Source organism: Pygocentrus nattereri, chromosome 1 (assembly GCF_015220715.1).
Source record: "Pygocentrus nattereri isolate fPygNat1 chromosome 1, fPygNat1.pri, whole genome shotgun sequence".
Lineage (NCBI taxonomy): Eukaryota > Metazoa > Chordata > Actinopteri > Characiformes > Serrasalmidae > Pygocentrus > Pygocentrus nattereri.
In genome coordinates this window covers 24,342,804-24,369,572 of record NC_051211.1, presented here as the reverse complement: position 1 = coordinate 24,369,572, position 26,769 = coordinate 24,342,804, and the positions used below count along the sequence as shown (strand labels likewise).

Sequence of the window (26,769 nt, the reverse complement as noted above, 5' to 3'; positions counted from 1 at the left end):
AGGTTTTATTCCTAACAGTTCTGATCATCTTCAGCATGGCTTTCATGAGTTTCAACAGTAATGTGTTTGTTTTTTCTGCTAATGAACTTGACATTGGTCGTCGAGGTTTTCTTTTGAAAGTTTCCACATTAAATGACCTTATTAGTTTGACAGCGTTCATATTCATTCAGTGTGATTAATGTTGTCCAGCAATACGGCGTTCACTGTTTTTCCCTCATAAAACCAACAAAAACCTGTTGTGTAAGAACGGCACTGCCGTCGTTAACAGGCTGGCAGTCCATGTCGGGCTGAGAGTGCAGGTCTGCAGACAGACCCTTAGATTGGTTACTGCAAAAAATGACAGACGGCCTGTTCTAATCTGCGGTTGGCCAATGCAAAATGTGGTTGACGGCCAAGTGTAATTATTGGTTTGCAATTGGTTGATGCAAAAAACTATTCACAGTCTCCTGCCCCCAGTTCTCTCCCCTTTAAGGCTGTGGTCTGTAGCATTCCCCTTTTTGATTTCTTTCTTCTTGATTCTGGTATGAACTGTTTGGTGATGGACACCACCCAGGCTTTGCTTGGACAACCCTTCTCCCCCTTCTGATCAGGTTTAGCAGTGTTTAGTTCCTGACCTGTTTTTTTCACTTGTCATATCATAAGGTAAGTCAGTGTTTACACTCAGGTGCCAGTGGAGGGTACATCTACCATATACGTGCACTTTGCAGGTTTATAGTTACAGGCTGTAGCCCATCTTTTGCTGTTTACCATAACCCAGTTTGTTCATGGAAAAGCACAACTGTAGGACCACCACTGAGCGCACATTCTCTGAGCAGTGAAACATTCTCAGCACAGCAATGACACCAAAGTCCTTACAGGAAAGTCTGTTCACTCAGTGGCCATCTTTGCACTACTTTGAAAGGAAAGACACCAAAATACTTGAAACTCCAGATCAAATTGCTGTTTCAAAAACATATTTCAAATCACTGACAAATATGTCATAAATAGTTTGTCGTGTTTGGCCATTCATATTGCAATCAATGGCCCGTGTAGTTCTCTGGTGACACTGATATAGCATGGTAGCAATAGCTTCTGCCTTTGAGCATTTCATCTACAATGCCTGGTCCAAGAGATTTTTGAATGTACTCCATCACAGCTGATGCAAGACATTCATTAGCAAACGTATCTGCTTTGGTCTTGCATTGGTCTCTTTCATAATAGAAGTCTTTGTAATCATCTAACCATTGGGATTTGAACTTCTCAAGTGTCTTCCGTGGATCATTTTTCTCAATAAAGCTATCATGCATTCATTGGTATTTCCTTGCAGCATGTCCACAGATGTAGATCTTAAGAGATGCTGCATGGTCTGTGCTGATACATGTTGATACAGCTGGCTTTCATGTTCCAGACTCAAATCAATGTGGCGCAGGAGTTCCTGGACATGTGCACTTGTTTTTTCCCCTAATAAAATGCCTGCATTGATGTATAATCATTATGGATGCCTCATGAATTCTCCTTGTATTCTCAGATTGAAGAAACATACCAAGGAACCCAGTCCCAGTCTTTCAGACTTTGTATCAAATGGCTCTTTTCCATGTTCATCCAAGCAGCCAATGCTGGATAACATCTCACGCACTGCCCCACCCCCACTTTCAAGGTTTCTATGTAATAGGTTGAATATGTCCTTCACTACAACTTGCCTTGGCATGGCATTAAAAGAAAACTCATTTACAGTTTTATTCCACATTGTTTGAAAATCCTTTCCCAGTTCTCTTTCAGACAGTTTACCTGTTTTACTCCTGCAAACACCAGTCAAATCCAGCACTCTTTGTTTCATTATATTTCTTTGTCTTTGCTTTATGCCCTCCAGTCTTGCTCTACTCTTCTGGATCTCTTTTACAATTCAGTCTCTCTTTTCAGACTCTTGGTACTGTTTAAAAACATCTTCTTTGTGCTTTTCCACTAGATTCACATGATCATCTTCTCTCTCAAAGCTCAATTTTATTCTGAAGGGTTTCTGCTTCTTGAACTATCTTAATAGTAGCTTCAGATTTTAAATCCATCAATAAAACATCAATGTTGACTGGATCCACTGATGACATTGCACTGTTTGAGATCTTGGTTTCAGAGCTTCTGAACCATGTATTATTTACTGCTTTCTTGAAGTTCCATTTCCATGTGTGGAACTCTCTACAAAGTTTAGAGTAGGCTTCAGCCACAAGGCTGTTCTGAAAGCTGATGATGAAGTTCTCGTATTTGACAGCTCTCCATAAACTCCTTGCCCATTTTTCAAATTCCATAAAATCATGAGCTGGACCTTTTGCTGCTTTGAAATGTTTCAGTATACCCTGCTTAAACTCATATACCCCTTCACTATAGCCTGAGTTAACTGGTGCCATTGGAGGAGTCCCAAGCCACAGGCTAGGTATGTAACAGTTATTCTTTTCAGGATCATACTCTAAAATGTCTGAAAATGTCCTTTTTTTCCATTTTAGCTGCAGCTTGGGTCATCTCATTCAGATCCTCAAGGAGATGCTTTCTGTCCCATGAAGTCTTCTGGTGGACAGCGCTATCTGCCACATTTTGATGCACAAAATGCCAAAATGGCCTCTTGCCAACTTCTTTCATGCGCAGAAAATGCATTCACAACAATCTGAAGGATGTATTTCATGTCTGTGGCATTTTCCATAACAATATTCACAACTATGAGGTCACTCAGTCCTACAACCAGAGCTGCTAATTCATTGTCATGTTCATAGCTGTTTGCAAGTTTTGCCAGTGTAGGTGATTTCAGTCCTTCTGTGTCAATGACCATGAAGTCACAGTGCAGTTCTTTCTTTAATTCTTCTGCTACATTTATGAGAAGCATGAAGGCATCTCATAGTGTTAAGGAGAGTAGACTTCCCAGTGCTTTGGACCCCCAAAACTGTGTCTACTCGAATTTTATTATTAGGATTTGTCAAGTGGTCCAGCTCTTTAATTACATCTCCAGTCCATTGCAGCAGAATATTTGATACATCTCCACCAACAAGTTCAAGTGGAAACCCATCCAACATCAACTGAGCACACACCTTTGGCAGATGTTTCAGATGGTTTTGGTGAAGAGATGACTCATAAAACAATCTCCCTAAAGAAATGTTCACTTCCTAATGAGCTGCTAGCAGTCTTCATTTCCAAGTCTGCAAATTTTTTTATCCTCTGTGGGATTTTGACATTCTTCCTTGTAAACCTCTTCAAGCTCTGACAAACTCTTCCTCGTCAAATTGTCCAAATTGGCCTTTCTCCATTTCAGGAAATAGTGGCGCTCTTCCTGGGAGCTGCACAAGCCAGAATAAAAAAGTAAAATAGTTTGAGCGATTCTGCTCCTCCCTTGGTGATTTCTGTGCACCTGGATTTGTCCTTTAACTTCACTCTTGTAGTGCTCAATTCTTCCCTGCATGTTTCAGTCTGCATTCCTCTTTTTCTAACTTGGAAAGTTCTCTCCAGAGATCTCCTTGCAATGGCAGTTCACTGCTTTTAAATTTTGATATGTCAGAAATGCCTTTAGTAATCAAATCAGCCCTTTCTTTGGCACTTTGACAGGATGGTTTGTCTTCATCTACATTAATACCAAGATCTGGTGCAATCTCTGACATAGCTTCAATGCACATTTTGTGGGAATCCTTAATTGCCTGAGCAACAGTTTGCCGTAACTGTTTCACAAATTCAGCGTCATTCATGTTCTTGCTCATAACTAGTAATGAAGTGTTAGGCTTCATATTTGGAAAACATTTTTCCAGGTCCTCTGTGCTGGAAATATCGCTTTGTGAGGGACAGACCAGGAAAAGTTTTGACTTGAATTGTAAGGAATTCAGAAGTGCTTGGTGTAAATGCAGGTCATCACAGAAAATAAACACTGCAGAGGACGTTTGGCAGAGAAAGGAGAATTGGGTCTCAAAGGAGTTGACATCCCCACGGAGATTTGCTACTGCCATTGTCTCTTTGAAGATGTCAGTGCTTTCCCTCCCACTGGGGAGATACCAGCTAATTTCAACAAGACCATTTGGAATCTTCCTGTGGATATGTCCATTGATCACTTCCTTGTGAGCAAAAGTGTCATGATGATTGTCGCTGAGAAGCTTATTCAGAGAGTCAGATTGGGATAAGCTACTTTTTCCAAGTCTGGCAAAAGATACCATTGGCATCTCAGTTAGGACAATGCTGTTTTCTTCAAATCCACCTGAATGGGATTTAAAGTTCATTACAATGTTCCCTATGGCCCACAGCATTGGAGTGCACTGCTGATTGGCATAGTTTGGTAACAGGAAGGGAATAGCAAACTGACAGTGACTTTTTTTAGAGCAATTTCTTGTTGGAGAAAAGCATCTGAGCAGAGGAACTAGTGGATTGATTTGCTCCTTGTTTGCAACTCGGGAAACATCCTTTTATTCAGTGTTTCTTGCTTTTACGTTGACCATCATAATTTTTCTAAGAAAATGCCAGGGTAATGATTTTGTTTTCATCAGGTAGAGGTTGTAAAGGTGGATGACTTCAAATATCTTGGGTCAACCATCCAGAGAAATGGACAGTGTAGAAAAGAGGTGAAGAAGAGGGTGCAGGCAGGATGGAGTGGGTGGAGACGGATGTTAGGGCTGATGTGTGACAGAAGGTTTAGCAGCAAGAGTGAAAGGGAAGGTTTAAAAGACAGTAGTGCGTCCTGCTATGATGTATGGTTTGGAGACTGTGGCTCTGTCTAAAAGACAGGAGGCTGAGCTAGAGGTGGCGGAGATGATGATGCTGAGATTTTCGTTGGGAGTGACAAGGATGGACAAGATTAGAAATGAGCAGATCAGAGGGACAGTGAAGGTGGAGCAGTTTGGAGATAAAGCCAGAGAGGCCAGGTTGAGATGGTTTGGACATGTGTTGAGGAGCAATAGTGGATATATTGGGCAAAGAATGTTGGAGATGGAGCTGCCGGGTAGAAGGAGAAGAGGTAGACCTCAGAGAAGGTTTATGGATGTAGTGAAGGTGGACATGGAGATGGTTTTTGTGAAAGTAGAGGAGGCAAAGGATAGGGCAAGATGGAGGCAGATGATCTGCTGTGGCGACCTCTAAAGGGAGCAGCCGAAAGAAGAAGAAGATCAGGTTTGTCTTCTACTGTGTTTTTGTTTAGTTCCAGCACAGACTTTAGGGTTAATTTCTGCCTCAGGAGGGGCTGGAGTCCTAGTTGTTCCACAGTGATTCCACACTTATATCTGTAAGAAATCAGACATGCTGCAGTTAGTTATGCTACATAAAGTATTAAAATGTGAGGTAATTTGCTTGATCAGGAGATCAGAACTCACATGTCCATTGTTTGACTTCTGCAGGGTTGCTCTCAAGCTTTATAGTTCTGACAGAGAGGGTATACCCTATTCCCAGTGTCAGCCCATCCACACTTGCCTCTTTGTCATTAGTTTCTAAGGATCATGTTGTCAATGTCATCACTCCAGGTCACTTTGAAGCTGTGAGGCACATCATTATGATGCGGATCATCCCATTGCAAAGTCACAGAAGTTTGATGGATAGAATTGACTTTCAGCCCCTCAGGTGGAGACGGCTCTGGTAGAAACAAGATGTTTTTATGGGACAATGCAATAGGAAAAATGAGTGGCTATGAATTATGAATTTGTAGTAGCAAGTTTTTTCCCTTTTATTTATTTATTTATTTTTGTGTCTACCTACTTAGTTTTGAAGTAATTTCTTACTTCAAAGTTAAGGAAGTCTAAGACATTCGGTTCACTCTGCTTTCCTTTGGCTAACACTGTGGTTATGGAGACACTGTATTTAGTTGCAGGAGCCAGTTCAGTAAGTGTACATGTTTTTTGATGTGAGGGCAAGATCATTGATTCTGTTTCTTTATGTGCAACGTAGGATGTCACTTTAAATTTGTGTGCACTCCGATCCATTCTCGGTGGTTCTGTCCATCTTAATTTCACAGATGTTTTATCAAGTGAGTTGCACAGAAAATCCACTGGCACCTTAATTGCTATAAAAACCCAACAACAAATCAAACCATATAGAGCAAAACTTTAATTTTAATGGTTATACATACATACAGAATTGCCCGTTTAGTACAGCATTTCAAACATTTTAAAAAGTCATGTCCTGTGACTGTGGTACAGTATAAATAAGACAGAGAAGCGCTTCTAGTATCAGATACAATGGCTTGGTGTGTTTCATTTGTACAGTGCGGAAAATAAGTATTCAACAGGTCAACAGGTTTTTTAAAAAAAATTTTATTAAACATATTTCCAGTGCAGCTATTTCACATTTAAACTAGGCATTGATATTTACTCAGTGAAACAACACAGCTAGAGAAATCTTCACATTCCGATCCATAAAAAGTGCTATAAATTGGAGTGACATGGAAAAAGTATTGAACACACTAAGGAAAAAGCACTAAACCATCTTATTTCACCAATTATCTCTCCTACCTGTGCTAATTAAAATCAGTTGGATAAGCATATGTTTGTAGGTTAGTACCTCCACTCTTTGAAAAGGTGTAAAAAAACACCTTTGAATGCAGGTAAACAAATCATTTGTCATCAATCTGTCACACAAGAAACATGGATAGAGGCAAAGAGCTCTCCTTCACAACAAAATAGCTTATCAATGGCACCAGTTACTGACAGAATTCTCAACTCCTAACTGTTCCTAAAAGCACCTCGGGGCTATTAAATGGAAGTGGATGGAGCATCACTGAACTGCCAGTCAGGCATGCACAGGAGCGCTGCACAAGATTTCCAACCGGGCGGTCACAAAGTTAGACAGAAGAACAGCCCAAGAGTCGAAGGCCCCTCAAAATACCTCAAAATACCGTCATTCTACGAAAAGGGTTTTCAAAATTTTCAAAATTTAAATTCAGAGCAAACTTTTCGTTTAATCTACGACACGACAGACATATTAATCCTCTGAAAAACAAACGGTCCCTTCTCAGGCATTAAATCCTTATTAATATTATCCTTTTTTTTCTGACCTGGGAGCCATTGTTGTCCCAACCCATCACAGACAATATGTACACAATTTTAATAGTATTACATGAAATAACTACAAAAAGGTTTTCCTGCTAGTAAAATGTCCTTTTTGGAAACCATCAGTAGAGAGTATGTGATTGAATCTGTGTTTTTTTTTTTTTTAATGATTTTAAACAATTGGAGATGGACCAGTATTGTGGGCTGCCATTTTTCATGCAGATATCTGCTGACGCCAAGTCATAAACATAAAAGTGTAGAAATTGGGTCCAGATCCAGAAGGGTTTGTATTATTGAGAAATATAGCATTTATTTCTAAAGGGTTACAAATATAGAAATATGAATAACATGCACAGCAGCACAGCATCAACTAAATTCACTTTTCGGGTACATTATGACACCATTTGCCTTGTGTCACGGTTGGCCCCTCCCAGTCCTGTCCATGTGCGTTTTTGTTGTGGTCCTAGTCCAAACCCTTGTTTTGTAACTCCGCTCCTGATTGTTATACCTGACCCTCATTGTCCCTGTTTTACTTAAGCCTTGTGTTTGCCCTTAGTGTTCGCCGGTCTTTGTTTAATGTATCGGTCTTTGTCCGCTGTATTGTGTTTGAATCTGTTTACTATTAGTGTTTCTTGTCATGTCTGAACCCCAATCTCTCTGTGTTGGCTTTCTGAACTTGGACTGTTTTGACCACGAGCCTGGATTTGCCCTTAATAATAGTTGCTTACCTCCGCACATGCGTCCGGCTCCTCGCTCCGCGTTACACCTTGATCATAATTATGGTCATTAATAATTATTCTCAACCAAGCAGTGTAGTATAACATCTATGTTTGTCAACAAACCAACAGTCCAAAATTATTCCATGAGCAGTGCAGTGGTTTTAACTGGCATTCTTTGTTTTCTCCTGATCACCACATCGCACCATGGGTGGGCATTAAGGAGCCAAGGCCCGTGTGCCTGCACTGGACAATAACAGTGCTGCCTACGTCCATGCTCATTGCAGGGTCTCCCAAGCAATATCTAGGTCATTTGCCTAATTATTATCAGTATATTACTGACTGTAGTAGGGTAGTACTTGTAGGTGTACTTTTGAATGCTGATATATTTTGGTTGATTGTAAGTTGATGTTTTGCAGTAAAAAGTGAGAAAAAAATGATGCAAAGACCTGGACATTCAAAATTTGCCTAAGTTGTCCTAAACTGCCAGATGTAGGCCTATACGAAGAAGAAGGGACAAGAGAAGAGATTGGTGGAGTGGAATGACTGAGCATAGTTCTGTTTTACCCTGCAGCGGTTCATTTCACCGTTTTGAAACAGGGACATTTGTACAGTAAAACTTCACTAACCTTTTGCATTATTAGCCACAATGATATTTGTTGTTTTGTTTGTTTATGGTGTGATCCTGTTACTAACTCATGTCCTGGACTACAATAGAAGTAGCAGCAGTGATATCACTGTAGCATGTTCTTATTAGAAGGTTTAATTGCTATACATTTTTGTTACTACTCTGCCAAAGCTAACTTTCCGTTTTCAGTCAAAACAGAGTGCTACACACAGGCTTGGCAGATCATATATAATGCTAGAATTACTCTTAGTGCAGATACAGCGCTTTGCAAGTCACCCTTAAGTTATCGGATTCATCTGGATTACAAATGACACTGTTTTGTGGCGTTATATTTTATTTCAAAATACTCACCCTCAAAATGAAAGTGATATTGGTTTTATATATAAAAAAATACCTGACAGAAATTAACTAAAAAATGCTGTTTGCATAAGTATTCAACCTCTGTGCTGTGGAAGCTCCAATTCTACGCACATGAAAGATATTGCCGTAACGAGGACGGTTGGCTTACCTTCAGCCTTTTCCTGTGAAGGAAAGCTGTGAAAACGAAGACCAAAGAGAATTCTAAGGCTTTAAGAGATAAAGGTATATACATGCAAAAGATAGGAAAGGGCTACAAAATAATATCCAAGTATTTCCATTTTTTTTAGAAATGGAAGTTGTATCATACCTCCCACTGCCCAGACAAGGCCATCCCTCAAAACTCCGCATCAGAGCAAGAAGGAGACTCTATAAGGGAAAACACAGTGAGGCCAACAATCAATTTGAAAGAGCTACAGACTTCAGTGGCTGAGAGTGGAATGAAGGCACATGAGTCAACGATATCAAGAGCTCTGCATATAACTGGCCTGCATGGGAAGATGGCTGAAAAAAGTCATTACTGAAGAAAAATCTCATGAAAACGAGTGTGGAGTTTGCCAGACAACATCAGAGTGCGTGGGGTAAGCTTTTGTGGTCAGATGAGACAAAAATGGAGCTTTTTGGAAATTCAAAATGCTATGTGTGGGATAAACCTAATACTGCCCATTCCTAAAACAAACATCCCAACAGTGACGTATGGGGGTGGTAGCACGATGCTGTGCAAATACCTTTTCGCAGCAAGGACTGGGCATCTAGTTATTGTACTGCACTCTGTATTGTTATTGTATTGTATTGAATGGCACAGAGCTCTGCATTCAACTCTGTTTCTTTTTCTCTTGGTGTCTGCAGTGACATTTGTTTCTAGTAGTATCTGAGCTCAGGACCGTCTTTTTCTCTAAGCTATTGGTAACTAGCAAAGATACTTTCTCTAAATAGACAAAGCACTTCTTGTAAGTCGCTCTGGATAAGAGCGTCTGCTAAATGCTGTAAATGTAAATGTAGTTAAAATTGAAAGATGGATGGATGTTGCATAATGGAGGGAGATACTGGAAGACAACCTGCTTCAGTCTGTTAAAAAGCTGAAGCTTGGGAGAAACTTCATCTTTCAGCAGGACAGCGATCCCAAGCACAAGGACAAAGCAACATAAGAGTGGTGAAAAACAAAAAGATGAATGTTCTACAGTGGCCAAGTGAAAGTCCAGATCTCATTCCAATCAAGAATCTGTAGCACTGCTCAAGAATTGATGTACACAAGCATCATCCGACCAACCTGAACAACCTGGAGCAGATTTTCCAAGAAGAAAGGGTGAAAATCTCCCCAAACAGTGTGCAAAGCTGGTAGAAACTGACACCAACAGACTTAAAGCTCTTATTGCAGAATAAGGTGGTTGTTGGTTTTCAATAAAAATACTGGCAGGAACAAACTGTGAGCGTCATTTGTGATCCAGACTAATCTGACTACTTCAAAAGGGGCTGAAAACTTTTGCAATTGTTGTTTTGGCACTGTAGCACTGTAACTCCAGTGTAGGGATAATTCTCTCAAGATCTAATGTGATTGTTACTTATTATCAAAAAGTAATTTGATTACTCATATTGGCAGATAATATTGTTGTTTCTCATTATCTCAGCATTATTTCTCATTATTTATATATATATATATATATATATATATATATATATATATATATATATATATATATATAATAGATAATTACACTTAAAATTCACTCAGGTAAAATGTTTTAAGTCATGAGTTAATCTTATAAAATTATTTTTTTAATAATATCTTTAATATACATATAATAATCTCTTATTATTCTTTCAGCACTTTAGATGGTTGTGCCACTCAGGAACCTAGAGCCTCAACTTCTTTAAAGATGCGCATCCAGGCAGCCCCATTCCTGTCTTTTCAGCCCCACAGTCACTAAATCCACATTGCTTGCAGCAAATAAGGATACAGTAAAAATGTGGACTGTCCAGAGATCCCTAAGAACCAGAAAAAAAAAACAACTGTTTTTTTCTGCATATTTTAAAGCACAATTTCTATTTATTTACTGAGTTTAACATACTGGGGTAAATATATAGTGACATAACTTTTGCATTATGGCAAATAAACAGTTTGTGCACTAAAATATGCAGAAAATGTTATATTTCAGTTTGTTCCTTGTAGAAGATGTTTTAACCTCTTCTCACATAGAAATTCAAATTTTCTTGCTTTCACTTATTTTCACTGGGGGTGTTTTGCATGAGCGCAGTAAAATGTCACCTTCTTTTTGACACCTGTAGGTGGCGCAACTACACCAACACTCTTCTGCTGCTGACAGTGAAGTGGCATTTTTTTAATTTATGTATTAATATATTTCTTTATTTAATACTTATTGTGTATTAAGTATTTGGTGTCACACATTTTTATGCACAATACTTGCTGTCACCATGTTCAGCATTAATTGTTTCTTATCAATTACTCACTTTTAGTTATTTATTAGTTTTTGTTGCAAAATCCTATTTATATATCCTAGTTGTATCTCTCATTTTCATATCCCAGTTGTAATATCTATGACGTCTGGCTGCACTGCCTTGTGTTTCATCATCTGTAGTGTTGAACATAAATAAACTTGCACAATCGGTTCAGATCATAATAATAGTTTACAGATGTATTGCACTTCTTCAGTAACTCTTTCTTTTTCTTTAGCTATAACATGATTCATGTGCGTATTACTAGAGTAGCTTAGTTGGAAAACAGAGGAACAACTACAATATATCTCCAAAATGATCCGGACGCTCGGTTATACTCTGTGAATTCAGCTACTTTAAGGTGCCCTCGTTGCTGACACAGATGTTCAATGTACACAGCTTGTATAATCTCAATGGAAAAGCACTGCTAATAGAAAGAGAAGCTCTGGAGCAGCTGCACATGAGTTTAAGGTCACCATGCCCAATGCCAAGCCAAAGGCCTCCAGCACTGGAGCAGTGGAACTTTGCTCTCTGGAGCGGTGGAGTTCCATCCAGTACGTTTGGGAAACGTTTGAGTGTAATTTGTGATCCAGAACTAATCGTTCAACATCAGTACCTGATCTCACTAATATTCTTGGGGCTGAATCCAATCAAATCCTCACAGCAATGTTCCAACATTTAGTGTAAAACCTTCCCAGAGGTTGTTACTGGAGAAATAAGGGAACGAACTCCATATTAAAACCCTTGATTTCATTTGAAACGTAGGATGAGCAGGTGTCCACAAATGTTTGGACATAATAAAGTATATGCCTCATTCTACTGAACTGGTTCAAAGTCAGGGTTCAAAACTCACGTTATACTTGGAATTTGGACTAAAATCCTTTTGGTTTCAGTGAACTTGTACCCAATTTTATTTATTTTATTGAAATAAATGATAGGATGTTCCATTTTGTCACCACCAAAACAATCATAACACTAGCCAATATATAACTAGCCAACACAGCATTGAAGTTGTACACAAATAAAATAAATATCATTAAAACACTCAAAGTTTACTTTACTGCGGAAAGTATGTTTCACCAGTGACAATTCTTAGTGGTACATACTGATTATTAAACTTCGGGACACATTTGCTTCAAAACAATCTGATCTATCCGCTCAACATGTGGCTTTGAGGGACAGGGATGCTAAATCATTCAAGTATAATGTAAAATAAATATTTAAAAAGTCTTTTTTGAAATATTGAATAAAATACAAAAAAGGAAGTACTATTTCACAGTTTGATCAAATTCAAAATCATCCACATAATGATTTATCCTCTATTACTTTTCAGTCTTCTCAAAGGAGATGTATCACTCATTTTAAGGGGTGTGCCAGTTTCATGCTCACAGAATCATTCTAACCATAAGGAAATAAGCTCTGCTGTGGTTTGCATGTCATACCTAGAAGGCCACTGTAATCGTTGTTGTGCTGTAAACAGTCTGACTGGACCCCTTCATCATTTTGCTTTGTCATTGTGTGTTCTTTCTGAATCCTGCATGGGCAAAATGCCTGATTAGGAGGAAGCACCTAGTTAGAAGTTCGCTCAGATCTGCACTGAGGAATATTCTGGCAATTCCACAATAGGTTATATTTACTGTGCGTCTACCGTTTGCTTTATTTCTGCTTTTGTATCACGGTTAACCAGAAATTAAGCGGCATTGCATAACATTCTGACCCTCATGCTCCTGGTGTAGCCTCGCTCTGGTTCACAGGATATTACTGTAAATCACTAGTGTTGTGGTGGGTATATGCAGGTATACGGCGTATACCCACATCTGATGAGACTGATTAGGGGTATACACATCTAAACACCGTGACAGATGTGTTTGTTGTTTGTGCCTGCACATTTCAAAACTTCATTTTGACCATAAACACAGAGAACAAAGAACACAGTCATGACTTGTATAATAGTACGTACTTTTACGTGTTGCAGTATATATATATATATATATATATATATATATACTGTGCGAAAGTCTTAGGCACCCAAGACACATTTTCAAAATCTATTTATTTGTGTAGTTTGTGTTTATTTGCTGACAAAAGTGTTAATATTTGAATAAACAAAAGTTATAGAACATTAATTAATAATGATTAACTAGCTCCTGGTTTGACCAATCAGTGCTTCAGTAAATCAGTGGTTGAGCTGATGATGTACTTGATGATATTAACGAGTCTCTGTGGCGGCTGTGAATGTGTCAAGGAAAAATATGGACCCAAGAAATTCTTGTTAGTTTTCATTGTTTTTATGCTTATTTGAATTACGAATATGACTTTAATGTATAGATGCCTAAAACTTTCGCACAGTACTGTATATATATATATATATATATATATATATATATATATATATATATATATATATATATATGAAAGGGATATACTGGGTAGAATGGAATGAGCAAAGTTATGGCATTATACTTTGTGTCTTGTTTCATCTAACATGTTAAACTCAGCAAATAAATATAAATTGTGCGCTAAAATATGCAGAAAAATTTCATATTTAAGTTTGTTCTAATTGGGTGCAAACTGCAAGTCTTAAGTGTATTGGTCCTTGACAGCAGAGGTTTTCTTCTGGAAACTCCCCTTGATGGGGACTCTGATGGTCTCCCACACTGATGTCATTTGGGAGACATAACTAATTTCTGCAATTTAGTTTTTTTTTTTCTTTTAGTCCAGCCCCTTGTTTTGTAACTCCACCCATGATTGTCTCCACCTGTTTTCCACCTGTCCCTCGTTTTCCCTGTTGTATTTAAGCCCTGTGTTTGGCCTTTGTCTTGGCTGGTCTTTTTATCGGTCTTTGTTTGATTTGTTGGTCTGTTTATTTGCTTCCTTTGAATCTCTGTGTTGTTGATTGTATTCTGGTTTGTCATGTCTGCACCCTCTTCTCTTCGTATTGGCTCTATGACCCTGGACCGTGATGACCCTGATTTTGGATTTGCCCTCAAAAGTCGCTTACCTCCGCACATGCATCCGCTACCTCGCTCCGCGTTATATACTTCAAATGAAGGTTAGATTTCTCTTAATTTTGAATTAAAGATAAAAGGGATAGGCAATAATGTTTTTAAGCAAATGTAAATAAATTAAAAATAATTTTCATAGCATTAAATTGGCTAAAAATATACTGCATTAAGGTTGTATTTTTACAATTCTTTTGGTTAGTTATATACATAAAAATGTATGTCTTTTCTAGAGCACTGCTAAAAATCTGTTTAAATTTAAGAAGGATGAAGTATAAAGGGTCTCAAGACCTTAATTCTTTAGTGTATTTTTACTGTCCCCTTCTTATAGCTTCAGTACCAAGCAGTTTTATAGGATATAGGATTTCAGCTGCTCAACAGTCCGGGGGTTCCTTTGTCATATTAGTCATTTCATAATGCACTAAATGTTATCAGTAGTGACAGGTCTGGACTGCAGGTGGACTAGTTTAATGCCCGGACTCTTTTACTACGGAGCAATGCAGAATTTTACATTGTCTTGCTGAAATGAGCAAGACCTTCCCTGAAAAAGACGTTGTGTGCACAGATGTGCACATCACCCATGCCATGTCCACTAATACACCCCTATACCATCATGAATACTGCCATTTGAACTGTGCACTGATAACAAGCTGAGGGGTCTTTAGCCCGGTGTTCATGATTTCCAAAAAGAACTCCAAATGTTGGTTTGTCAGACCACAGGACACTTTTCCATTTCACCTTGGTCCATTTTAAATGAGCTCAGGCCCAGAGAAGGAGGCAGCATTTCTGGATTCTATTTATATATGGTTTCTTCTTTGTGTTTTGGAGTTTTAACTTCTTTGGTGTTTTTCAGAAGTGTTTCTGAGCCTCTGCAGTGATCGCCTCTATAGAATCATGTCTGTTTTTAATGCAGTGCCGCCTGAGGGCCCTGAGATCGTAGCTAGCAAGTACTGGTTTTTGGCCTTTTCCCTTGCATACAGAGATTTCTCTACATTTTCTGAATCTTTTAATGTTAATTTGATGAAAAGCAAGTTATTTGCTATTTTATGTCGAAGCATTATTCTTGAATTGTATTATTTGCTTGTGCAGTCTTTCAGAGTGGTGAACTCCTGCTTATCTTTACTTCTGAAATACTCAGCCACTCTTTTATACCCATATCATGTTACTGACCTGTTTTTAGCATTACACAACTTTACCGGGCTTTTGTTGTCCCTGTCCCAACTTTTTTGGAATGTGTTGTTGGCATCAAATTCAATATGGGGTTTTTTTTTCTTCAAAAAAAGGTCTGTTTCAACATTTGATTTGTTGTCTTTGTACTATTTTCAAAGAAACACAGGGTTTACATGATTTGCACATGATTGCATTTTGTTTTTATTTACTTTTTGCAAGGTGCCCAATTTTTTTTTCTTTTTTGTTCATCTTGTTTCCTCGTTCTTCCTGTGTCTTACTGCTTCACTGGAATTGTGGTCTTTTGAGAAGACTAGTTCTGTTACGCCCTCTGTCACTTTTAATCTGCAGTCAAGATATGCAGTGTTCGTTTCTGAGAAACTGAAGCACTTGTTGGGTGTCTCCTTCCAGATCTTCAATTACACACTGTCCTTCATGCACAGAGCAAAACCATTTGAAGAACTTTGTGAAAAAAAGATGCAAGTGATGAGATGCTGCAGCACCAGAGTTTGATACGAAATGTTTACTTTTCATTAAAATGTTTTAAATGTAATATGTAACATATAAAGTGTTACATTACTTATGTGATGTGTTGGTTCAGTGAGCACTGAAAAGGAGGACAGGGCAGCCAATCGGAACAGACGTCATGTACATATAGCTATATATTTTTTTGCTTTAGTTTCATGCATTTTACACCAATACAAACATGAAATTCTCACACCCTTTAATCCCACCAACACTCCTCAGCCCTAGCCCCACCACCTCCCAACGCTTCTCTAGTTCCTTCCCTAGCCCCATCCTGCACAAATTGGGCAGTGTAAGAGTAAAAGGGGAAAAATGAAAGGGTTTTAAGGGGCTCCATTGTAACGATATAATGAGCAATAGATTTCCAATTTAAAAGACTATAATGAAGCGAGCGAGAGCGAGTGAGTAGTATTATAACAAAGTGGAAGTGATTGGGAATGACAGTAACTCAGCCACAAAGTGGTCGGCCACGTAAAATGGCAGCAGGGTCAGTGGATGCTGAGGGGCATGGTGCACAGAGGTCACCAACTTTCTGCAGAGTCAATTGCTACAGACCTCCAAACTTCATGTGGCCTTCAGATTAGCTCAAGAACAGCGTAGAGAGCTTCATGAAATAGGTTTCCATGGCTGAGTAGCAGCATCCAAGCCTTACATCACCAAGCGTAATGCAAAGCGTTGAATGCAGTGGTGTAAAGCACCGCCACTGGACTCTAGAGCAGTGGACACGTGTTCTCTGGAGTGACCAATCATACTTCTCCGTCTGGCAATCCGGTGGACGAGTCTGGGTTTGGTGTGGACTTGGTTTTTCAGGAGTTGAGCTCGGCCCCTTAGTTCCAGTGAAAGGAGCTCTTAATGCTTCAGCAGACCAAGAGATTTTGGACAATTTCACGCTTCCAAATTTGTGGCAATAGTTTGGGGACGGTCCCTTCCTGTTCCAACATGACTGTGCATAAATACATAAGGCAGGTCCATAAAGACATGGATGAGCGAGTTTGGTGTGGAAGAACTTGACTGGCCTGCACAGAGTCCTGACCTCAACCTGATAGAACACCTTTGGAATGAATTAGAGCGTAGACTGCGAGCCAGACCTTCTTGTCCACCATTAGTTTCTGACCCCACAAATGCGCTTCTGGAAGAATGGTCAAAAATTCCCATAAACACACTCCTAACCCTTGTGGAAAGCCTTCCCAGAAGAGTTTGAAGCTGTTCTAGCTGCAAAGGGTGGGCCGACATCATATTAAACCCTATGGATTAATAATGGAAGATCATGCATTCATTTCATTTCAGCAGTTTAGGGCCAGATACTGAAACTGCGGCAATTATCTTACTAGCAGTTTGTTACGGAGAGAGTTTTTTCCGTACCATTATTTATGATGTGTGGGTCACACAATGAAACAAAGTGCACTAAGAACTGAGGCATTTTCAATAGCTAGTACACTGTATGTTCTTTAGTACATAGTGGAATAAAAAACAGTGTTAATTAAAGATAACTGGGAACCGTTTCTAGGTTATCACGCAATGCCTACAAAAAGATTAGCATGCATTCTTTATTGGTTTGGAACAACAGTTGCAGTATGTTGTCGCCCCTGGTCTACTGACATGTTTGTTTTCTAAGTGAAAATACTTCGATATATTTCAATTCAGTTATTATTTCTTTGCTGACTTTAATGTATTGAAGGAAAAAGGAATGTGGCCTGTGTTTTATATTCTCCAATATGTTAAAAATGCAATTATTTGCCCATAAAGTTCGTCTTTCACTTAGAAAATCAATAAAACGTGTTGGACTAGGGACCAATTTAGCTTACAAGTGTATGTTAAAGGCTTTGAAGAATTACTTTTTGAAGAAAGCCATATTACACATATACATATTTGTGATAATATTTAAAGCAGAAATATCTCAAAAATAATTATATTTGGCTACAAATTTTGAAATACCTTTCAAACCACCTTTAGTCCAAAAGATTTTTGACAGTAGTAAAATTGGTATTTAGGCATTTCCTTTTTAGTCTAAGACCTCCTTTGTGGATTGTTAGTGTGAGCCATACTTTAGAGGTCAGATGACTGCAGAGCTGATAAGACACTAAAAGTAACTAAAAGTTAAGCACACTGTAAACACTGTACAAGGATCAGTGTCCAAGTATATATCGCTGCTGTCTGAACAAAACGTTGCATCTATATTATTGTCTGTAAATTTCATAATGAATGGTGAAAAAAAAAAAACACAACCAAAATGACTTTTAAAAAAGTCTGGTTACACTGACCTACATCCAAAGTAAAAGTATGTTTTTTAAAGGTGTCTTAAAAGGTTTTGTTGTGACAGCAGGGATACACATGTATAATGTTCAGTTAACCCCTTAAATGGCCAGGGTTTTACTACACACTTCCAGTTTGCAGTCCTTGTGTGTGTGTGTGTGTGTGTGTGTGTGTGTATGTATATATATATATATATATATATATATATATATATAAATAATATTGAGCACACGTTGGAAGGCTACACATTCACTTTTGCACCTGAGAGGGTGGTACAGGGAGGGATAGTGGGACAGACCCTTGCCCTGCTAAACCTTGTGTGTGCTGGCTGTGCCCTTGGGTGTTGGGATGACTCACTCATTTCATATTGTATTTTTTCTTATTGCTGGTTCTCCTGGGATTGACTATCAGTATACTCTCTAAATGGCCTGTAACATAACACGTTACCCACCAGTTATAAAGACTTTATATGACTGGCCATATGGGAAACACTATGTTCTGTTAAAAAGAAAAAGCTGTTTAAATACTTCAGAGCTCAATAGAACTCCACAAAATATCAATCAACTTAACAAAACTGCAAAACAAGGCTATAGTGTGCTAGCTAGTTCACTTAAACAAATTAAGTTGACAAAAATATTCAGTCAACAGAAAGCTACAGGCCAGATTGCACACTGGATAATGATGACTATATAAGGACTAATCTTAAACGGTGTTCTCAGAATATCTTCTTCAGAGCTGTTATTATTTGTTCAAACCTGCCTATTTGCTTGTTGTAATTTAATGCTAACCAGGTAGTCGACATGGGAGCACTACTATTAATGGCTTATTAATGGTTTTTTTTACAACTTTACAGCAGGGAAATATACTGAATGAAACAGGTAAGACTCAACATGCATACTGTCTCAGAGAAGTTTACAGGGACACAAAATTTTTGCACCTCTATAACAGAGTTAACTTAACTCAAACAATGTAGTCGCCAAGCAGTGAGTACGTGCCTGGATGCAGATTTTATAACTCAGGTTTGTTGGGAATACAATCAAATCTCTTCTGCTAAAGTACTGAAAACACTCACATCCATCATTGCCAAGTTTGCTTTGCTGGGAGAGACATGTTACTCACAATCTCACTGCACTTTCAGGACTCTGCTTGGGTGAAAGAAGGTTGACCTTGTGAGAAAAAAATGCGTTTAAATGTACTTTTACAAAACATAATCAGATATACAGTTAAACACATCAATAAAAGGCTGGTAAAATTGTGTAATGCTAAAAATGTTGGTTGAGTCAGAAGTAACGATGAGAAGGGGTTCACCACTCTGTGACAGACTCCATGGGCAAATAGTGCAACAATTCAAGAAAAATGTTTCTCAGTGTAAAATAGCAAAGAACTTTTGTTTTTCATCATGTACGGTACATAATATCATTAAATGATTAATAGAGTATGGAGAAATCTCTGTATGCAAGTGTAAGGCCAAAAACCAGTATATGCTGGCCGTGATCTCTGGGCCCTCAGACGGCACTGCATTAACAACAGACATGATCCTGTAGTGGAAATCACTGCATGGGCTCAGAAACACTTCTGAAAAACACTGTCTGTGACCACAGTTCATGACTGCATCCGCAACTGCCAGTTAAAACTTTAAAACGCAAAGATTAAACCATATATAAACAGGATCCAGAAATGCTGCCACCTTCTCTGGGCCTGAGCTCTTAAAATGGACTTAGAGGAAATGGAAAAGTGCCCTGTGGTCAGGACAAATCAACGTTTGAAATTATTTTGGAAATCATGGACACTGCGTCCTCTGGGATAAAGACCCCTCAGCCTGTTATCAGTACACAGTTCAAAAGCCAGTATTCATGATGGTAGAGCGGAGTATTTGTGCACATGGCATGGATGAAGCGCTCATCTGTGAAGGCACCATTAATGCTGAATGATATATAGATGTTTTGGCAACATATGCTGCCATCCTGGCGACATCTTTTTCAGGGAAGGCCTTGCTTATTTCAGCAAGACAATGTCAAACCACATTCTGCATGTATTACAGCAGCATTGCTCCATATTAAAATAGTCCAGCTGCTAAATTGGCCTGCCTGCAGTCCAGACCTGTCGTTACTGATAACATTTGCTACATTATGAAATGAAAAAAAATGACAAAGGAGACCCTGAACTCCTGTGCAGCTGAAATCCTGCATCAAACCAGAATGGGAAAACAATTCACTTTCAAAACAACAGCAATGGGTCCTCCTCAGTGTCCAAACACTTACAGCGTGTTATTAAAAGAACAAGCCCCCGTCCCAGCTTTGTTGGAACATGTTGCTGGCATCAAACTCAAAACGGGCGTATATTTAGCAAAAAACACTAACATTTCCCAGTTTCAGCATGTGATATGTTGTCACTGTAATATCTACTTTTAAAAATATAGTTTGCATGTTTTGCATATCATTGCATTTTATTTTTATTTACATTCTGCACAGCATCCAAATAAATAAATCAGCAGACTAAAAGGAAAGGAAACAGCTAAATTGTCTCACACTTGATATCATATTGTGCGCTTCAGAGTTCCAGCTCGGTGAGTTCCTTTGAAAAATACCACAGCCCTCCTCCTCCTCCTCCTCACGGAATGAACACGATAGGCTGTTTTTATTTATTTCTCCCAAGTCGGACCGAACCTGCGACAGACATCCTCCAGCCAGGCAGCGTGTTTCTCATACTAGCTCAGCCTGACCTGGAAACCAAGGAGCTCCGCGCCGAGAGATCCGTCCAAATCTGAGCAAGCCATATTAATATTAAACAGTATTTAAACTGCGCGTATGAAATGCAGAGGGATGCCGCAGGCAGAGCGAGGAGCGACTCGGACAGTGAGAAAGAGACGGTAGGTCTGATGTTTGCGCTCTGAAGCTTTAGCTAGTTGGACCCCGTTCGGCTGCTGTGTGAGCGAGCTGGAGCTGTGGTGGACGTCTAACAGCAGCCGCGGCGACCGTTTAGCTCGTTTAATTAAAAAAACGATTTTTGGGTGATGTTCTCATTCAAATTACAACCTTTCGAGTATTTGGACTTAAAATGGGAGTGAGAGACTCCCGCTGGCTTCGTTTACCTGCACTCATCTGTCAGCCGGACCCACCGCGCGCTCAGGTGTTTGTTTTGAGCGTGTTAGCATTCTTTGCTAAGTAACGCTACGTTACAGTTTTTAAAGTGTGTTGATTAAAAAGTCAGATTAAAGCTCTCGACGCCATGCACGAACCGAGCGAGGTTCCTGCTGTCTTTTTGCTGAGGGCTACTGAGAGGAAGTCGAAATGAACTGTTAGTCTGCTGGCGTATCTTTTTATCGAGGACCACCGACTTTGCGGCGTTGTTGATGAAACTGATGGATTTTAAAGACGTTGAGCTAGACGACCGTCTGAGACTGACGGACTACTGGACGCCTAAAATAACAGTTTAAATACATGACCACTGCTTTTGTGTTTATATGATGAATACTTTCAAGACATCTATGACGAGGGAGGTGGACGCATCTCTTATTATATACACTTATATCTGTAATATAGCATCCCTGAGAACCTGTCACCCACTACTGCAGACACTACAATGTCTCTAATGTGTGTTCTGCTCATTCCCTTTACCACACACGTGATCCTGAAGGCTTAGTTTGCTGTACCTTTCAGGAGTTGATTGTACTCGTTGTTAAGTTTAAAATCCCACAAACGTGGAAATTCCACCTCCACATTTAACCCATCTGTGAAGTGAAACACCACATACACACTAGTGAATACACACACACACACTAGGGGGCGGAGCGGTGGGCAGCAGCCCTATCCACGGTGCCCGGGGAGCAGTTGGGGGTTAGGTGTCTTGCTCAAGGACACCTCAGTCATGGACTGTTGGCCCTGGGGATCGAACCAGCGACCTTCCGGTCACAGGGCCAGTTCCCTAACCTCCAGCCCCACAACTGTTCAGAATTTTCAAATAAAACTGTTAAGGTGTAAACAAACCTGTTGAGATTGGTTCAATGTAAAATGGGCTGTGATAGAGAAACTTGCTATGTCAGAATTTTATATATATAAATGTATATATATCATATATATCATAATTTGAACATGCATGTTGTCATTTATGTTGTGTGTAAATTTCACGATGAATGGACCAAAAGAAACGTCCCAGAATAGCTTGGGAAAGATTCTGGTTCCAGAAATGATCCGGATGTCTGGTACCTATCAACACCACTGTGACTTAAATTTTGTTTAAAATTATGTATAATTTTTTAATTAAATTGAATTGAAACAAATGTACATATATGTAAAGAAGATAATTTTATCACATTTATCATGTTGCAATGTGACGGTCATTTGCTCTAATGCTCCCAGTTTAGACTGTCTGATGTTTATATGGACGGTAACACTTTATTTGGGGTGGTCCTTTGTAGATGATTAATTGACACTTAACAGATTATCAGTAACACTTCGACAATATATCGGTGAAGCAGCAGCAGTGACGCATCTGAATACACTGAAGTAAGTATCTTGAATATCTGTACTGTTGATACATGACTTACATTAAGTAGATGTATTGCTAACGTGTTACTTCTGTTACGAATACCTAACCTTACCCAAAACCTAGCCTCAACCCTGGCCCTGATCCTAACCCTAACCTTAACCTCAGCCCAAAACCTGACCCTATCCCTCATATGCTTTTCAGCTTGTTGAGTGTTTATTTCATTTAGAAAGGACCACTCAGAATAAAGTGTCACCATATAGATTACCCTCACTGTCCATTCACATTATTAATTCATGTTGCCTGGTACATTATTTGTCAATTACCCAGAATAAATATAAATAATTTATCACCCACTGTAAGCTAGTGTCTAAATCCATAGAAGAAGAAAACCTAATACATTAGCGCTAGGCACAGCTTCACAAATAGTTTTCAGACCTGTGCATTGTTTGCATGTGCATTGCCATTGGAGGTTTCCCTTCACCACAGTAAGTGCGATTACTTGTTAAGCTTTGTGGTGTTTGTGGAACTCAGCAGGCTTGTAAGGGGAGGTACCAGGTGTTTGATGCGTTGGCTTTAGCTTGTGTTGACAGCGACTCTCTTGACAGGTCCTAGTGATGCGCACTTGCTACGCATGATTGCACTAAGTATGTAGGTGAGCTCCTGAGCTTTCTCCTAATGAGGTTTAACAAGTTTCCTTAAGCACTTGATGAAGTGTTTTTGTAAGTGGGCTACTGTTATGCCAACTGTCAGTTTGACCGGTGTCGCCGGTCCCCCAGGTCCCCTTTAGTAAACACAGCCAATACCCCGTCATCAACAGTATAACTTTTCTTGAGTTTCTGTGCTATCTAGAACAACTGTGAAACCACCACCCTTAAGCAGAACCTTCCCAGAATTACCACCTTTACGTCCACCGTAGTTGTGTTATTAGGCTCTTAACTTTGGAATGATGTTCTGAGCTCTTTGCAGTTGGTGCATCTCACCATCTTATAGACATGCATTATGTTGACTCTGTGTTTTTCTCCAAGAGACGATTGAACCTGGGTGAGCAGTCAGGCATGTCCAAGGCACTCTTTATGTTAAACATCAATTACATGTAAAATAATAAGTGTGAACCCGAGATGCTCATAAAATTAACCAGACTAATCTCACCTACTTTTGAATAAATCTGTATAGAATGTATTACAGTAGGTGGCATCTTGTTAGCAACAGTTAAAGTATATAAAGTAAATAATCATGCAGTGTGAAATATGTAATTGCTATGTATTGTAACACTGGAGGGCGGCACGGTGGCATGGTGGCTAGCGCTGTCGCCTCACAGCAAGGAGGGCCTGGGTTCGATTCCCCTGCCGGGTGACCGGGGTCCTCTCTGTGTGGAGTTTGCATGTTCTCCCCGTGTCTGCGTGGGTTTCCTCCGGGTTCTCCGGTTTCCTCCCACAGTCCAAAGACATGCAGTCAGGCCAATTGGACATGCTAAATTGCCCCTAGGTGTGAGTGTGTGAGTGACTGTCTGTGTCTGTCTGTCCCCCCCACGACCCTGACAGAGAAGCGGCTTAGGAAATGGATGGATGGATGTAACACTGCACATTCTTTAAAACGGCTACAAAATGTTTACTGCGTTTGCTGTTTTTGCACTGACACACTGTAATTTCAGCCATCTGGACAAAAGCGAATTTGCTAGTTTTTACAAACATGCAGGAGCTTGTTGAAAAGGGTTGAGACAAAGAGAGTCTGAATTAAGAGTGAGCAGCATGACAGAATTTATCGTTATTGTTATAAATTATGTCACTAAATGCTTTTCTGAGCGTATTATGGGCTTCGTCAAGACTTCCCAACTGCAGGTTTGATTACATAGCGATCATAATTAGTCCTATTAATTATAATTGGTGCAGCACAGTTGTCGGATAAGTTTTTCCATGATAATGTGGTATTTTCATTTGTTTTCTTAAGACTCAACTTAATTATATTATAATCATGACATAACAAATGTTATTTTCTCAGGATTTTGAGATATTTATTGACAATGATTTATATCTTGATATAACAATATTCATTGTGTTGTGATAGTGTAGTGACATAAGTAACTTGAAATCTTGAGAAAACAATTGTTTTGCCAGGGTAATGAAAGAAATGGAGTAAAAAGAATGAATCCATAGCCTTTTAGGTCTTCCATTTCTATGTGTGAAATAAGTTTAAACTTTATGCATTCATGTTTAAATGTTTTTGATTTGGCTGTAAAAGGCTATCTGTTAAGTAGATGGTATATAACAGTGTTAAGTTTAGTTTAATAGTAAATGTATTAATCTTGGGGTGCAGGGGGGTGATGTACAAGGGACAAAACATATGAACTTTGGAGTACTTTTGCTCACCGCAGTTTTATACGGAGGCGATTTTGAAAATTGCATTCTCAGAGAAAAAAAGGCTTAGACCTGGAGTTCCTAATAAATAATAATGTTAAATACAGAATGATGCGCAACTTCTAAGGTCTGTACTGATTTTTTTTTTTTTTTAAGTTTTTGTTGTTTATTTGGGTATAAGAAGTGTGACACTTAAGGATAATCATATGTGTCAGTAAAGAACTTTTCAACTAAAAATTTATATAGTTATATAATGAAAATACAAATATAAAACTTGAAACTATAAAATGAAAAATAGAATATAAAGTTATTTCAGCAGATTTCATCAGTTATTATCATTTTTAGTCTCATTAGTCTGTGTCAGTTGGGCACTAGTCGTTGCTGATTCTCCTCGGCAGTCAATCAGTGATCGCATGCACACGCATGCATGAACATGTCATTGAACATTCATCAGCACCTTAAAAATACAAATCAGTTCTCATTATGTGTATTTAGCACATCGTATACAAAAATGACTTGTTCTGACAAATGCAGTAATAACAGCTTTTGAGGGAATGGCCTTGTCAGTAATGTTATGTAACTGTAACGGCACCAGCGAAGAAATCTTGGAACAAAACAAACACACAAGCCTGATCAGTTCTTATGAGGTAAACTGTACTGGGTCTACAATTTGGTCCACTTAGCTGATAACATTACCATGAAGTCCTATCTAGAATTTTAATTTCTTGAGTTTAAATTTCTTTGGATATATTCAGACAAATAGAATTACTTTTGTGCAAAAACCACAAACAGTATGTTTTCTTCCTGCTTGATTGACAGTCACAGTAGATGCAAACTATCGGAGAAACAGTTCCTATGGCCATGTAGTCAAAGTGCAGTCAGATCCTAAGTCCTTGGAGAGCATCATGACCAAACCACTGTTTGTGCCCCCAAAACAACTTGAGCAAATCAATAGGAGGAATCAATATGATGCTCTACCAGCCGGTATCTGTAGAAAGGTTAGAGGGCATCCAAGTGGCAACTTTCAGGGTTGACTTGATCACTAGGATCACACAAGTGTCATCTGAAATCATGACAGACTGCCAAAGTAGAGATGGGTTATGCATAAGAAAAGGCTGGCACTAACTTTTTAATGTTTCATGACAGAGATTATATAGTGATAGTGGATTTCTTGTCCTTTCTCTGGGAGGTAGACCAGTTGGAGGATACCAAGGCAAAAACAGCGACATGAAAACTAATCCTGGTATCCTGAGTATTACGTATTCAGACAGTTGTCCTCAGTACACTTCTGATGAGTGCAGAGAGTTCAGTGGAGGGACTTTAAACACAAAACAGTGATTAAACCTGTGGAGGAGTGGTCAGCGTCACTCAAGCACAGCACTTAGATCGAGGCCATTCCTTCAGTGGATCACAAATCAAAGTGGGGTCTAAGAGAACTGTGCAGCTGAACTGACCTGAGACGTCATGAGGAATAATAGAGTGGAACAGATCAAGATTCCCATGAGTGTCTTTGTGCACCAGGTCAGGCAAATTGGTGAAGAAAGCAGCTCATTTGAGTAACTATGTGTGGGGAAAAAAAACACTAGACCGGGAGAGTTGCTGGTAAATTACACTCTTTGTTAGATTGGACAGTGTTTTCCAAAGGTGGAACATATGTGGAACTAATGTTAAGAGGAATAAAGGGCCCCTAAAAAAAGAGTGGGAGCCAGGGGGTTGAGAAGTTGTGGGAGGGGTAAAATATCAGAGTGTGTCTGTAGTGTTGTGATGTTCAGTATTTCAAAAGAAGAAGTTGAATCTGTTGTCCTCTTGGTTTTTGTAGTTCAGTCTTGAAACAGTAGTAACATATTTGATACA

At 39.1% G+C, this 26,769-nt stretch overlaps 1 protein-coding gene and 1 pseudogene across 2 annotated transcripts in view; one reads left to right on the top strand and one right to left on the bottom strand.

Moving 5' to 3' along the window:
* Positions 1-1,967: 1,967 nt before the first annotated feature.
* On the bottom strand, positions 1,968-6,823 carry LOC108433710 (annotated as a pseudogene).
* A 13,895-nt stretch (positions 6,824-20,718) lies between these two features.
* tuft1b (tuftelin 1b) overlaps positions 20,719-26,769 on the top strand; it is a 34,389-nt gene continuing 28,338 nt past the window's right edge. For both annotated transcript variants that reach the window (XM_017708543.2, XM_017708542.2), the window contains exon 1: positions 20,719-20,942. In XM_017708543.2, coding sequence (XP_017564032.1) covers positions 20,886-20,942 — 57 coding nt within the window. In that variant the 5' untranslated portion in view covers positions 20,719-20,885. The remainder of the gene's footprint in view (positions 20,943-26,769) is intronic.